This window comes from Rhipicephalus microplus, unplaced genomic scaffold, assembly GCF_043290135.1.
Source record: "Rhipicephalus microplus isolate Deutch F79 unplaced genomic scaffold, USDA_Rmic scaffold_14, whole genome shotgun sequence".
Taxonomy (NCBI): Eukaryota; Metazoa; Arthropoda; class Arachnida; order Ixodida; family Ixodidae; genus Rhipicephalus; species Rhipicephalus microplus.
In genome coordinates, this window is record NW_027464587.1 from 20709012 (window position 1) to 20724748 (window position 15737).

Genomic DNA, 15737 nt, shown 5'->3' on the forward strand with positions numbered 1-15737 from the left:
AAAAAACTCGTAGGGTTTCTTGTGCATTGACCCAAGGTGACCTGAAGGCGACAGCCGTCTCTCTTTTTGTTCAGTCAATTTACTGGTACTCCCCCCCCCCCCCCCCCCCGCGATTGTTTTCTGCACATAAAGTGGCTTTGCACTGATTTAGGACTGGAGGCATTCCAAACTTTCAGCACCTGACCTGGTTCGGCTCGGACTCCGTGATTGGTAGGCCGATCACACAGAAAGCAGTCCAAAGAGACGATGTATTTTCATGACGTCATCATGGCACCCTCATCATGATCTTACACATTCTGGTGATCCGTGATGTCATGATGACGTCGTGTGGTGACGCCATCACGCAATGATTTTTGCATCAGTCCTGTTGACGCCGACACCGCGGGACGCCAAAGCTTCCAACGGTCAGTGTTTGTTTTTAAGCGGAAACCTTAAATGCCTCATAAAACGTGAAACTCGACCGTTTGCGTCCCACGTCAGCGACGTCGAGTGATCAAAAAGAACCACTGCGTGATGACAACATATATGACATCAGACATCGCCAAAAATTGTGACGTCATCAAAACATCACGTGAATTCATGTGATCACGCCATCGCATGACATCCGAGCTTGGTGCAATGTGATCTTACCATAGAGGCAATGCAAAATCAGTTTTGCACTGCCTCCCTTTTTGGAGGCATTCCAAACCTCGTTAAGTACAGCAAGTTTTCAAAGGGTGGTGTGGATGGTGGCGGGCTGAGGCGTCGGCCAGGGGGTGCAAAAGGAGCACTGGCCTTCTTCAAGCCACAGCGGCATCTGCCCACGCCCAAGCTACACCAGTGCTTTCCCCCAGTCGTGTCTCAACACGGGTTCGCACCCACGGTAAAACCCTGCTGACAGTCATAGACTGACTGGGTAGGTGATATCAGTACATCGACTGAGAACAAAAAGAAGATAGCCTTCTCCATCAAATCATCTTAGGGGGATGAATAGGCGACCCTGCGAGTTTTTAACGCGGTGTCTAAGCCTCTCTCCTTAATAAGTTCGCGTAGTTAATTACAGGGTAAGCTGCAAGTGTAGGATCCCAGCCTCGTAATCATAGTGAGGACACAGATAACAAAAGTCAAGCTTAGCTACAGTACCACAAACATCGAAGCCATGAAGTAGCACCAATCAATGAATGAATAATATGTGTTGGGGGCTTAACACCCCAATATCACCATGCAATTATGAGAGACACTGTAGTGGAGGGCTCCAGAAATTTAAACACATGGACCTAAAGCATTTCCGCCGCCATCGAAAATGCGGCCGCCAAGGCCGGGACTCAACCCCGCGACCTGCGGGCTAGCAGCCGAGTGCCTTAGCCACTAGACCACCGTGGCGGGTAAGCAATGAATGAAACGTCCAGTGACGTATTATCACATCCCAAAACTGAGCAAGTGTGTCCGCCGCTTTCTTTATTTGGCATGTTCAGTGATGATTACAGTTATTTGCGACGAACAACACAGTCTAGTATGCATGAATGAAAGTCAGAGTGATAATAAGAAGCGTTTTTTCACAATAGCAGCTCCTTACGCCAGCCAAAACCACTCGCGATGTGCGATGAAAGCGGGAAAGCGTCGTCTGCTCTGACCGCCGGGGCTCCGCTCTCCCATAATGCCCCAGCGCTGATCCACCAGAGGAAGGCGTGGCGCTGCGATGTCTAGAAAGGTTCATTAAGCGAATGCAGCACCGTTGTTGCTTTCATCTATGCACCAGGAGATTGCCTACTCAGCTGCCTGGAGTAGTCCTAGCATGGTGCTGGGGTGAGATTCTCCCAACAGTTTCTCCCACATTTGCCAGCTTTTGCTGCAGGCAGCACTTGGCCACCTTCATGTGCTCATCAGGAATTTTTTTTGTTGGCTTCAGCACGTGGGTGCATGGTGTAGTGAGTCGTTATAACCATGGCACTTTGTAAACAAGGCAAGAAGTATCTTCAAGTCTTTTTAAGGCAGTATACCGCAGAGTTTGGCTGTATTGTGATGTCATGGAAAGGCGAGCATTAATGCATCATTCAAGAAGCTCTCAAGTTGCTGATAATGTAATTTGTGATGTTGCGAGCTTTTGTAATTCCTCCAGATATGCTAAAAGAGGAGTGGCCTGATCCACAGTGAAATGCCATCTCCCAGCTTAGAAGCTCAGACGGTCTTCAGAAATTTGTGTGTATCTCGGTGGTAGTGGTTGGAGCCTTCTCTATACCACACAGCAACGCTGGATACGAGAGATACTTCACCTTAGTAAAAGAAAATCGTGCAGTGGAACCCAGATTATGACTTTCAAGGGACTACACAAAACCGCTGTATAGCCCGGGCATTGTATAATTGAAAAACTGAGAATACAGGCAGTGGCACTCAGCCTTGCACAAAAAAACGAGTCCACAACATGACCATGTGCTGCTTCTACATGGAAGGTAGATTAAATTATTCTTGCCAATGGCAGCGTTACATAGTTCAGGCAGGTGTGAGAGAACCTTTATTCTCAACTTGAAGAAAACCTATTCTAACACGCATTTTTCTCCCAATAAATTGAGTCCGAAAATTGTCTGCGCATGACCAAAAAAAAAAACGGGTTGCCAACTGCCTTCCGTCAGGAAGGCTAGACACTGTGTCATCATCATCACATAATGGCAATGGACCAGAAGTTCGTGAGGTTGCATAGAATGGCTTCATTCATGTCAAGTGGAAGTTGTTTTGCAAGGTGAAAATAGCTGCATCGTGCCCTTTTGTATGCTCAAGCTTGTGACTGGGGCAGGAGATCAGCTGTACATACATCAACCAGGAAAAGTTTCCATGCACTGAAAACAGGAAAATATCAGGATCTTGGAAAAGCTCCATGTAGAGTAGCTTCAGCTGGCTGAAGAGCTCATTTTTAGGTAGCGGCCTTGCGTATGCATGGGATAGAAGCATATGCAGAAGTTCTTGAACTGCCAGAAGAATAAAGTTTTTATTCGAAGAAGACATTGTCTAAATCTATACTTTTCTAATCGTCAACCAAGAGGAATCAAAGTTAATATTTGGGACTCGTGAGTACTGTATTACTTTCGTGATAAATTTACTCGCATAATGAACCCACCCCCCACTTTTGTCTTTGAAAAAAAAAAAAAAGCTTTTTTTTATTGTATGTACAGTGTAGGCCTCTAATAACGTAGGTCACCGAAGTGCCGTATAACTGCACTACTATATGCGGCACTACACTATTTGCTACTTCCAGGTACCGTGGCGCCACTCAGTGTCGACGACCGGAAGCTCTGTTGAGATGAAGTTTTGGACCTGCTTCAAAGGGCAGATGTTGCCGATTGTTTTCCTGCATTTGTTGTAATTTTTCAACAATGCAAATGACCTCGATATTACCATAACCCTTTGAGTTCATCAAATTAAACGGAAAGTATAAAGAAAAAAAAAGCAGACTGAGTTAACTGCAAGTCTATGCTCACAGCTCGTATACACCGGGAGGAAAAGTAAGCCTCCCGTTTAAATTCGTGCCCTGAAAAGCCATGTGTAGTTAAGAAGGTTAAGTTTAGCGAGCCGATAACCAAGGCCCGTGAATGTATGCAGCACCCATTTTGTGTACGAGTACAGCGACTTCCAGGTTTTCAGTTTTCGCGCTTAGATCGTCTGCTTGACACGGTCGCTGGGTAAACTAAACCAAAACTAAAGTCAGAATGCGTTCCGCCTCTAGAATAAAATGAAACGGCCAGTTTCAAAACGTTCATTGCGTCATTACACATCTAAGGCGTCTGCGAAGTGCCTCCATAACCTTCACGTCTGCAGCAACTGTGTTCGGTTTTATTTGCGGATGGTGTTTTTTTTTTTTTTTTTTTTTTGTCGTTCCTGTCCCACACCATGCTATCTTTTGTACTTCTCAAACACCAAAACATAAGATAGTGACGCGAACGTGACCTCTTAAATATGAAAATTGCACTTTACCACCGTTTTCGTTTGCTGCTTGCCGACTTCATTGTCTTGATGTTCTGTTGTTATGGTTTTATTAATCAAGAAAGTACCCTAAAATCATATAGCTCGTAATATGACAAGTCTCAGTTGATGCTTGTGCTTCGGTGTTAAAGAACAATTTTTTTCATGTGCTTATTCTATTTTGTGCTGTTAGGTATGCTGAACAAGCTTTGCGCGAAATGCAGTGCAAGCAATACTGTAAGTTAAAGCGCATCTCCGAAAATGTTTGTCTTAGTACTGAGAAATTTGTACTGAGCTCCCAGTATAATACTTTTTCAACATTACACCAGGTGTTGTGCATGATTACGCACAGCCAGCAATGTGAAGAGCGTATACTTGTGGGCCTTATTTACAATTTCGCACATATTTATCTACCCAATGTGCTACCAGGCATTTATTTGCTTATTATAGCATGTTAGTGCTTCCATACTTTCTCAAAAACATAAATCGAAGGGAACTACACCTTTCGTCAAAAGTGTACTTCCCGGTACAGTCTCTCTCGGGGTGATAATCTCAACAACTGCTATGTTGGATGTACAGTCGTGCCACCTATTGGTTGTGAAAGTTGTGAATTACCAAAACAGTAGTTTTTAAGGTCCTCTTATTTGTAAAACATCTGGGCTGCGCAGCCACGTGTATGCGACAATCGTACAATGCCGCGGGAGCGTTCGTATTCTGTTATAAAGGTGTTTGTGCACAGCCAGGCCCAGTCATTTCAAATGGTCTTCTCGGGAAGCAGACAAAACTCAATGTGGATTGACAAAACGCCTTTAATACGTTCCCTACGGACGAAAAAATGCTGTTTTTTAGTTTGCCGCTGCTTGTTGCTGGCTTTAGCTATCGGTTCGTGTTCAATAGCTCATAGGCGTTGGGGAGCTTTGTCCATTATCTTGTTTTTCGGCGCAATACCATTTCAGTGTACTCCAGTGCCTCCTTGCACGACAGGTCTGGAATGTCGTAATTCTTGACAGGCGTGGACTCCAGGACGACCTTGTCATCGTCGTCCCGGACCGCTGCGACGATGTCTTTATCGGTTGCAGCCTTTTCGCACACGTCCGGGTCATCATCTATGCCGCCAAAAAAGTCTTCAAAAGTGGGTTTCTGACATAGCGTGGTTATTGACCAAATTGAAGAATCCCTCGTCCACACACACTGGTTCGTTCTCGTCGTCAGCGGGCACACGGTTAGTGCGGCGAATGAAACCTGCTTTTTGAAAGCATTTTTTTATTGTAGGCGGCTGCATTTGCCACCACGAGGCTGTTATCATGTAAATAGCTTCTGTGAAGTCCACTTTGACAGGTTCCTTCCGCTGCAAGTTCAGCAGAACTTTCTCGCATGTGCGCTTTTTGTACAGACGCTTCACAGTTGCTATTGATCAAACGGCTGGCTCTTTGCAGTGGTGTTGGCAGGCTTCACGTTCACAAGCTTTGGGTGCACATTGTGAGCAGGGCAGTTATCTAATACGACAACAACGCTGCACTTCTGCGTCACCACATATACTTCCCAATTACAAGCAAGCGACGCTTTCCTGACCTTTCTAAGTTGGCGCAGAACAAAACTGTCACGTGCTCGTTCGATGCCTTACGTCCAGTGCAGGGCTCCCGTCTCATTGAAAGTGCACGACTAGGCAGTAGGTTGTAAAACAGTCCGGCTTCGTTGGCATTGTATATGTTGCGGTCCGGATGGGCCAGAAACATACTCTCAACGTTCTTGTTCAGCCACGTTTGAGCTGCGGAGTCATCAACTTCACCACTTTTGCCAGAAATTACTCTACAGGTTATTCCATGGCGATCCTTAAAACGCTGAATCCAGCCATTCAAGGGGTTAAAGTCATCGTACCCCAAAAGATTAGCCGAGCACTTGGTCATTGTTTGCAAAATAAGCCCTCTAATCGGCACAGTTTGAGCCCGCACTTTTTTTTAACCAACGGAATAAGGCAGCATCAACATCCTCATGCTCATTCTTTTTCTGGACAATGCAGCAAAATTCACGTCCAGCTGCTGTCGCACCTTGTCACGGTTTTTCCAAATTGCCGCCACAGCAGCTTTCTTGATGCCCCTTTTAACTTTCTTCACTATGGCAAACTTAATTTCCAGCGAAACTGTTTGCTGTTGCCGACACCTGCAGGTGTGGACGAAGTCGACGAAGCCATCAAAATCACATGGTCGGAAAGAAAAGTAGGCCAAGCAACCAATCGATCTGGAGCAGCAACACACACGGAACAAATGTAGCGAGGCTTGCGGGCCGACTGAGCGCGCCGCCGACCGTCTGTTCGACCGGTTCGACAATGCATGCCGTTGCGGGGGTGCTGCCATCTAACCTAAAACACGACAAATTCGATGAGGACTCCGAATGACGGATAAAACGCCACACGGTTTCGAATAGCTCAATGAGAGTGCTCCGTGCAAGCACGCGTGTGTCTTCGCTACACCTGGCACTTCTCGGGGCACCCACCGCAACCCGTTGAGGCGGGCGTTCGCGTAATGGCTGTCTGCCGGACTTCGAGGCATTTGCATTGTAATCGGCATATATAAGCGATATGCATATACATAGGGTTCTACGGGAAAATAAATGGGAGTCTGAAATCGCAGTAATACATTCGGTCCCGCACTATAAGCGGTTACGTTATAAGTGGTCTATGCTGTATATTGTTATGTGCCGCTTACCTAGAGGACAAAAAAGGGAAAGGCTTGGTGGTGCCTGCTTTTGCCATCTTGGTCGTTTTCATTTGCTGTGAATAAATATTGTTAAAACGCCTGTTTTCTGTCATCTCCCATAACAGTGGTTCTCAAATGAGGGTCCGCGAAGCCATTTCTATGATCTGCGAAACCCTCACCCGCATTTTTTGGACAGTTTATCAATACGTGGCTGTGCCACATATTGATAAACTGTCCAAAATTAAGTGATGTGGCCCGTTTGTTTCATGTTTTTGGTAGCAATGAAAGGCACCTGTTTTTTGCCCCGGTGGTGTTAATTTACCTATGTACCCCCCCCCTTCCCTCCCCTCCGCTGCAAGGGGTCCCCCATCACTTCCACCAGTCCACAAACAAGGAGTCCCCAACACATCCATGGCCGAGAACCACTGACCCATAACATCCTTGATGGGGAGGGGGGGGCTCTGTTTATGTGGAGCACACCACGGAACTTTGCAGCGGGTGTCTTCTTGGACAGTCCATCATGTTGATAGGCAATTTCATCGATCCAGTCCCCGGCTATGCTGAATGCACTTAGCGACGTTCCTGTGACCCGCTTCAGAGACCCTGGTCCCTTCTGCAGGACTGATAACATACACATAGAAAAGTGGCTGGCCGACAATGAGAGCGCGCCAACAAGACGGATCGCTGGGATCACACTTTGATGCTCGCATGTGTCAGCTACTACTTCATGGATACGGCCAGTGTGTTTTAAAACGCACGAGGAGGACCTGACCAGCTAGGACGTGTGTAAACAAAAAGTCGTTGTTTCGCCGCAAGGGTGAAGCAATGAATATGATAGCAACAACTTGGAATGTAATGCCAAGAACGGCTATCAGATTGAAACATGCAGTGCGCTGCTCATGCACAAATGACGCACAAAAACAACACACACAGAATGAGAGCTAACTAACAACATTTAAAGCTCGACGCTTAACGCACTGTTTAAACAAAAACGAGGCACAAAAAGTAATCACAGGTACAGATATGAGTGCGAATTAACGAGTGTCTCAGTTGTTACTTTGCCATGTTTGAAAAGTGTGCTCTTTTCGCATACAAGGCCTGTCCAGCAAGCGAAGTGATCTTTGCGGCCCAGGCAACTAACAGGGTCGTTCCGGTGAAAGGCCAAGCCACACGATTCTGCCCACCGAAAGATAAGCGCACGCACAAACACCCAACCCCCGAATGTAGGAACAGCGCAACCTAGAAGTAGTTACTGCGTAACTACAGAAGCAAAAAACAAGGACAGAAACGAGCACAGACTTTCAACAAAGATTTAATATCGGAGTGGTGTACATATCTAGGCAAAAAAAAAGAGAAAGGAGAGTGTTGCAGTCTCTTGTCTGCATAACAAGTCGCATCGGCTGAAAAAAAAATTGGTAAACGGGCTGGTGTCACTGTTGTATTCTCCGCTCCAGAAAAGCTTTTAAAAGTTCATGAATAATCCAGCTGCTATTAAAGTAAGATGCACTGTGAAACACAGAACGCGCTTTGTACCTTGTGTTATTGGTGTCGTATGTCTTATTCCGCTATCGTGCGGAATAATATATTAGATCAAACTGTAGGTGCTTCAATGACCGCTTAAGAGAGCACAATAATATTGTGCACAATGTGGTTCAAGGACACCTTGGAATCCACTGCTGCGACTACGGCTGCATGCCCCTCTTTGAGCGTTGCGAGGTATTAGGCAAGCACAACTCGCACGCCACGCGTGAGATAATTGAAGCTTATCAAATAAATAAGTTTGACAGGTAAATGTGTAAGTTGCCCATCGGTCGCGTTGTTGCTTAAGGATTGCGTATCTCGATCTTCTTTAAGCTACATGTGTATTTGTTTTCAGCTCATTTAACAAGATACACTAGTTTTGCTGACATTGTATCACAGCGATTGTTCCTGCACCTTTCTACGCATGCCCAATTTTCTCTTTTTTTCGCCTATATATGTACACCACTTCGATATTAAATCTTTGTTGAAAGTCGGCACTCTTTTCTGTCCTTGTTTTTTCGCTTCTGTAGTAACTCAGTAACTACTTCTAGGTTGCGCTATTCCTACATTCGGTTATGTCCTACCAACTTGCCCAAGTTTCCCTGCTTCATACCTAACCCCCCTGCCTCTATCAATGGGGCAAAGTATACGTGGGAGATAAGTGCATGTGGGCGCATCGCGACGAGCTGAGTGCCAAGCTTAGGCGGCTTCTTTTTCTTTTCTTTTTTTCTTTCTTGAGTTTCTTTATATTTATATATATACACACGTGTACATATACGGTGATTGACGGCAGTGTTGGCGACGAGAAAAACCATCCAAGACTGTCCATATAATTTCTATCTCAATAAATATGAAAGACCGATTGCACGTTAAAGAGCCACCCAGAAAGAACTCTCGTGCCGTGCCCAAACCTTAACAGAGCCGTTGTACATACAAGACTGTACATACAAGATGTCTTAGCCTTTTGCCAGCAAGTTTATAGGCAAATGCCCGAAGCCGACAGTCGGCCGCATGTTTAAAGGCATTGCTGACAATGCCTTTCACTTGTGTACAAAGATTGCTCTACCATTGACGACATCATCAGGGAGGGCTGAAGGTTCAAAGAAGCAAAGAGCCGCCGAGTCATGCAGTACTTTGTTCGGCTCCCTAACACTGCGGCCACGTCGTCGTGCGAACACGTTCTGATCCAGCCGCAGCCCAGTACTGAAAACTTTCTGCGTCTTGTGCGGTGAGAGATCGAGGCAGCAACTCCATCTGCTCCCCAGGCTCGTTCTGACGAGGAGGCCTGTCCGACAGTGTCACTAATCCAAAATGTCGTGCGGGAAAAACTGGCTAATGCAGGTATCCATCTCGTATGTGCCCCAAGTCATCCCGCAGTCAGCCCCGTTTTATACTACCGGCCACAACCGACTTATTCTAGGTGCCATGATTCGAACCAGTGGCGCCTGCATGTTGACTGGATGATATGCTCCAACTGCAACTGGGTCGGCTACATTTTCTGCTATGGTCGCTATCGTCAGCCATCATCTTTTCGTGCACCGTATACCGTCCAGACGACACTCGATTCTGCCCTTTGCCCGGCCATGAGGATCTACCGAACCCTAATGCCCGAACGTTGACCCCACATGACCGCTCGTCATCCCCTTAGACCCAGTGACGTTCTCAGTCACCCCTTCGCCTTTCTTACGCTGTCCCTCCTCGAAATACTGACCAGTGCAGCTCCTGGAGATGATGCTGCATTGGCCTATCGACCCGAACTTCTTCTGCTAACTCTGGCAACTCGACAAATCGTTTTAGACGTAGAAGTAGATGGCGTGCCTGTTTCAGTGCTCATCGACACAGGTGCCCAATTATCAGTCATGAGCACTACTTTTCTCGTAGCTTCACCACTCCTCTCTAGTGGCTAAGGGCGCCTGACCCGCAGGTCGTGGGATTGAATCCTGGCTGCGGCAGCTGCATTTCTGATGGAGGTGGAAATGTTGTAGGCCAGTGTACTCAGATTTGAATACATGTTAAAAAACCCCAGGTGGTCAAAATTTCCGGAGCTTTATCGTTGCATTCCTGAACTTCAGGTGGCACGTGAGGTGCGTGTAATGGAGGCTGAAACGAGTAGTCGGGGTATCTCGGTGCGTTCACTTCGAAGTGCCGACGACATAGACGTGCAACGTGGCCTGGAATTCCGCGAAAATAACTTATGGGCTGGTTGTCAGCAGTGCGCCAAGGATTTCCGGAGTGCTGCTGTGTAGCTGGAAACGGCGCGGTGGACGATCGCACAGGTTGTGGCGCATATATAGGCAGACGAGGCGGATGCATTGCCGCGACGGCCGCATAAGTCAGTGGCGCGGCAACAGGTGTTGGTGGAGAGGCAGACATAGGCGACGGCAACGCCTCGGAGACCTGCTCCTGAATAGCCTGTCTGATGATGGCCGGTGTTCACGAAAGCTGTCGTGCGACCTCTTCACATACATATTATTTTATCTGCTCCAGCAGGGTGCTACCACCATCGACAGCCAGGGCAGCGAGAAAGTCATCTGCTGTCGTCGACCTCCGAACTGATATGCCTGATATGCCTGAGATATGCCTGATTTTGTCTTGCTTGGTCATCTTGGGGTCAAAGCGCCGGCATAAAGCGCTAACATCTTTAATATAGCTTGTGAAGCTTTCACCTTGCCTTTGCGCACGTCTGCGTAGGCGCTGTTCAGCACGCAGCTTGCACACTGCAGGGTGATCAAAGACAGCTGCAAGGGTGGTCTTGAAAGCAGCCCAAGTGGCAAATTCAGCACGGTGGTTTGTGAATCACAAGCTGGCGACGTCTTTGAGATAAAATGGTACATACTCCAATTTCGAGGGGTCGTCCCACTTGTTGGCGGCACTCACTTTTTCAAACAGATGGAACCAGTCTTCCACATCTTAGTCCTCTGTGCCGCTGAAGAAGAGGGGATCCCGTTGGCACAGGATGGTAGGCACGATGACCAGTTGAGATTGGGCCGTGCTTTGCTGGGTGGTGCCTTGCTCGGTGGTCTGATCAGGCATTGCTGATGCAGTGTCCAGCTTCCAGCTTCAAAGTTCCAGATTTGCGTACCCAGCACACTTTCACCACTTTGCAAGAGAGTTTAATAGCGACGCCAGGTAGTCGGCAGACAGCCGGTACGGACAAAAATACTCCAGCAGTCAAGCGTCTGCAACTCGCGCTTCGCACTCAGAGATGGACCCACTGGTTATTGCCTTGCGAATTCCCCACTACAATATATATATTTAGTGCACATGGAAGAACGTCACCTGATATTCCTTCCCCCACTTTCTTTTCTTTCTTTTTTGCGGCTGCATTGACCCCATAAGCACGTTTGAGGGCCGCACCCTGTCTTTTGAAATACCGTATTTACTCGATTCTACCGCGCCCTCGATCGTAACGCACACCCGATTTCCACGACGAAAAAAAAAAGTAAGACATCAATTGCAACACGCACCCATTTTTCTCGCTGGCTGCACGATCACACCACTCGAAAAAACAACTCCTTTTGGGAGAGTCTTGCATTTAAATATGAGGTACGGGTGAAGCTTGTGCCCATCTGACGTGTAACAGAGCATTGCCGTCACTTTTTTTTTTACCGTGGACCGATGTCAGCACGCGAACTTCCTTCGCCCCCTTCTCGACGGTTGTGGGGCCAAGAACGTCGAAGTAAAGAGGCGTCTGATCAGCATTCCCTATTTGCCCAAGCAGGTAGCCGTTGTTGTGCCGCAAGTTAAGGACGAACCTCTGAAAACTGCGAAGCTTTTTATCGTACTCCTCCGCAAAACTTTTCGCATATGCCCGTTCGCCTTCGGAGGAAAAAGCCTTGCCTCTTCATAAAGTTAGATAGCCAGCACCAGCTCGCTTTAAACTGGCTCCGCATTAGACCTTTTTTTAAGGCTAACTGCATAGCCCGCACTTGGAGCAGTTCTGTTGTCACGGGCCGCTGTGCCGCTCGCTGCTCAAGCACATACTCGCCGAGCACCTTTCAATTTGCGAAAACCGACCCTGCTGTGGTCCACTGAAGCCTTTGCGTGAAGCTTTGCTGTCGACAATCTTCTGCTTTTGTTTCCGCCAGTCCCGCACGCACATTTCGGGAACTCCGAACGACCGCGATGCGGCCCGATTTCCGTCCGTTTTTGCACACGCGATGAGTGTTCTTTTAAAAGCGGCATCGTGGTGCACTCGAGTTTTTGGAGTCGGCCCTTCCATGCCGTCGATGCTAATGCACTACAAGATGAACTCCTCAGCACATGTACTAAGTGCTGCACATGGGAAACACATAGACAGAAATGGCCGACGCGCCATGCCGACGCACGTATGGGGCGGCCATTTTGGAAATGCCGATGGCAATAGAATGACCGTATTCATTTTTTTTTTTCGTACTCGATTCTAACGCGCATGCGATTTATGAACTCGCTTAACCCGAAAAAAGGTACGCGTTAGATTAGAGTAATTATGGTACATATTATAAAACGAAAATCTGCGTTAGGGCCACATTTGCACTTTTCTTAACCTATACGTATTCAAAATGCACGCTTGCATGAGAGCTGCTAGGCGCAGTCGACTGCTCAGTTCCCATTCAAAAGTTACGAAACACATATACATAGTTTGTTCCCTTTATAAGAGGCCCATGTTCAGGGAACAATTCTTGTTCCTTATCTGAGGCGTGTCTTACAAGCAGAGTACCACATATGAATTTTCATATATACCCCCAATTTCAAAATGGGTGCACTAGTGTCTCCTGAGTTCATTGGTCTGTTACATTAATGTCTCTTTCGACTGTGTAGGCAGATAGATGTGCCACCCAACTGACCAAACGCATTCCCGAATGCAGTGGACACCCTGCCCTTTGGTGGGGTCGGCCAAAGCGGCATGGGTCGCTACCACGGCAAGTACTCTTTCGACACCTTCTCCAACAAGAAGGCGGTGCTGGTGCGTTCCTTCAACCCCATTGGAGAGGCATTTGGTCGCAAGCGTTACCCTCCGCTGGATGACTCCAAGATTGCCTACTTCCGGCAGCTGCTGCTCAAGCGAGGCTCTCCCTTTGGCAGTGGGCTGCTCAGTTGTGCCCCTTACTTGTGCGTCTTCGTTCTGGGCGTTGCCTCAGCCTTTTTGCTTCGATATCTGTTTCACGTGAGTGTTGCCCACTTGAAAATTTATTTATTTTTGCATATATATGTTCTGTCATCCTGCATAGCAAGATATTGCACGAGTGAGTACATTGATACACTGGAAAAAAAAATACAAAGAGAGTTACATTAGGCAAGCATACACAGTTCATCAATGAACAAAGTTTGGCAATTGTTCTACTAATTTATTATTAGACAACTCCTGCAGGGAGTCCTCAAGATGATTCCAAATGTCAATAGAACAAAGAAAAGAGGAAAGGTTAAAGCACTTTATGGACGATTTTGAAGGAACTATGTTAAGGTGGTGACTTCTGGTGAGCGGGGAAGGGTTAGCAAAAGCAATAGGTGCATTGATAAGCATTTACCCAGCAGGACAACACTGTCCCAAGTACGTCTGTCTTAGCTGTAGCTTGGACGTATGGGGTCTCTAATAATACAACGTATATTGTTACTGGGTATTCCCTGTGGCAAAGTGTATGTGCAGATTCAACAATGCTAAAACATGCGCATGTGTAGTCGTATCATGCACTTTTGTTTGTCTGCATGCAGCACTGAGATGATCACCTCTAATACACCTTGACTAAAATGTCATTGTCAAGTTCCATTGACAACCTGTTACTGCCACGGGCCCACAACGAGTGCCAATGTTTTGGCAAACAAGACTCACAATAATCTCAGTTTGACTGTCTGTGCAGGTGAACTAATATTGTCGATGCTTTTCAACGTGTACTACATGCCACAATCGACAGTGCACCTTTTCCAAGACAATACCGTTATTCCCCTCACATGTGTGTTCACTTCTCCAAGATAAACAGCTTGCCAGTGTGGCAAATATTTTGTGGCACGGTTTACCACACACCTAGATGTTCTCTGACACATACCACAACTAATGTTGCCACTCACAGGCAAAAATTTGCTTCCAGTGGGACTACTTGCAAGTAGTTCATTGAGCAGGGGCCGCTTGACAAGTGGGACCACTTGCCGCATTCCCCCCGGTGCCATGGAATAGCTTCTAGTTGAAATGTTATTTCCTGATATAGAAACCCCACGACAAATATTCACGTCAACAAGAAATCCAACTGGCCAGATCTTGCACAGAGCTGGCTGCTACTGCATATCACGTGGTCTCTACTTTTATAAACTGCAGCATCTGCTGGTCTAGAGGACACTGCACAGTAAAGGTAGCATGGTGGTGAAACTTAAAGGCATTTATTGAACACTTGCAGCAACATATTTTGAGAGGTAGAATGTGTTTGCCCATCCACTTCAAAGAAATATTTGTGTAGTAAGTGAAAAGCGAAACAATAGGCACTTGATGATCAGTTTAATTTCTAGCAAAAGCCGAAATGAACCATGAAATTATTAGTAATTGAGTGGGCACGGCAGCACTGCGAAAGCAATGTCGCCTAATCTGCGGCTTCTGTTGCTCGAACAGGTTTTCTTCATCTGCGCATCACTACAAGCTGGGGCATACAGCGCATGCATGGCCGTACCAGCTGCTGACACCGCTGTTATCGACCACGGACACATCGTCGACGCTACCCTCGAGCGCAGGCACCCTGGAACGCGCATAGAGCTGTTCTTCGCGGGACCTGTAAAGTTGGACTCCTGCCAGCAGCGTTCAGTGGGCACGGCAACACTGCGAAAGCAATGTCGCCTAATCTGCGGCTTCTGTTGCTCGAACAGGTTTTCTTCATCTGCGCATCACTACAAGCTGGGGCATACAGCGCATGCGTGGCCGTACCAGCTGCTGACACCGCTGTTATCGACCACGGACACATTGTCGACGCTACCCTCGAGCGCAGGCACCCTGGAGTGCACATAAAGCAGTTCTTCGCAAGACCTATAAAGTCTGACCTCCTGCCAGCAGCGTTCAGTGGGCACGGCAGCACTGCGAAAACAATGTCGTCTAATCTGCGGCTTCTGTTGCTCGAACAGGTCAGTTTCTACTCAGAATACTGTTACAAAACTAAAAACAGATTTCTTGTAATGCTGCCGTGCCCAAGTGTAATGTTCTCTGGATTTTCCTCTTTGTGCCTGCTATTGTCTGGCGATGTTAAACTCAACCCAGGTCCTGATGTGAAAGTCCTCCTAAAGGAACTGTCTGAAGGTCAGAAGTCAATTAAGGCAGATCTGAGCGCTCTAGGAGAAAGAATCGCTAAAATGGAAGACGCCATTAAAAAAATCAAAGATCAGGGTAAAAAAATAGGCCAGCTAACGAAAACCGTCACGAACCTAAATGTGACACTATCAAGACAAGAAGAAAGGCAATTAGGCTTAGAGGATAGGAGTCGACGGAATAATCTCTTGGTCTTTGGGGTTGAAGAGGGCGAGGCAGAAACCACAGAAGACCTGGAACAAGCGGTACTGCAGGTCATTTTTGTTCGCACGCTTGGCGTCGAACTAAAAACAGTTGAACGGATCCACAGAATAGGCCGAAAAAGG

At 47.0% G+C, this 15737-nt stretch overlaps 1 protein-coding gene across 4 annotated transcripts in view; it reads left to right on the forward strand.

Annotated features, from left to right (window-relative positions):
* Window positions 1–15737, forward strand: part of Aldh-III (Aldehyde dehydrogenase type III) — a 180444-nt gene that overhangs the window by 125490 nt on the left and 39217 nt on the right. For all 4 annotated transcript variants that reach the window (XM_075882911.1, XM_037432078.2, XM_037432079.2 and 1 more), the window contains one exon: window positions 12998–13296. In XM_075882911.1, the coding sequence (XP_075739026.1) occupies window positions 12998–13296 (299 nt within the window). The remainder of the gene's footprint in view (window positions 1–12997; window positions 13297–15737) is intronic.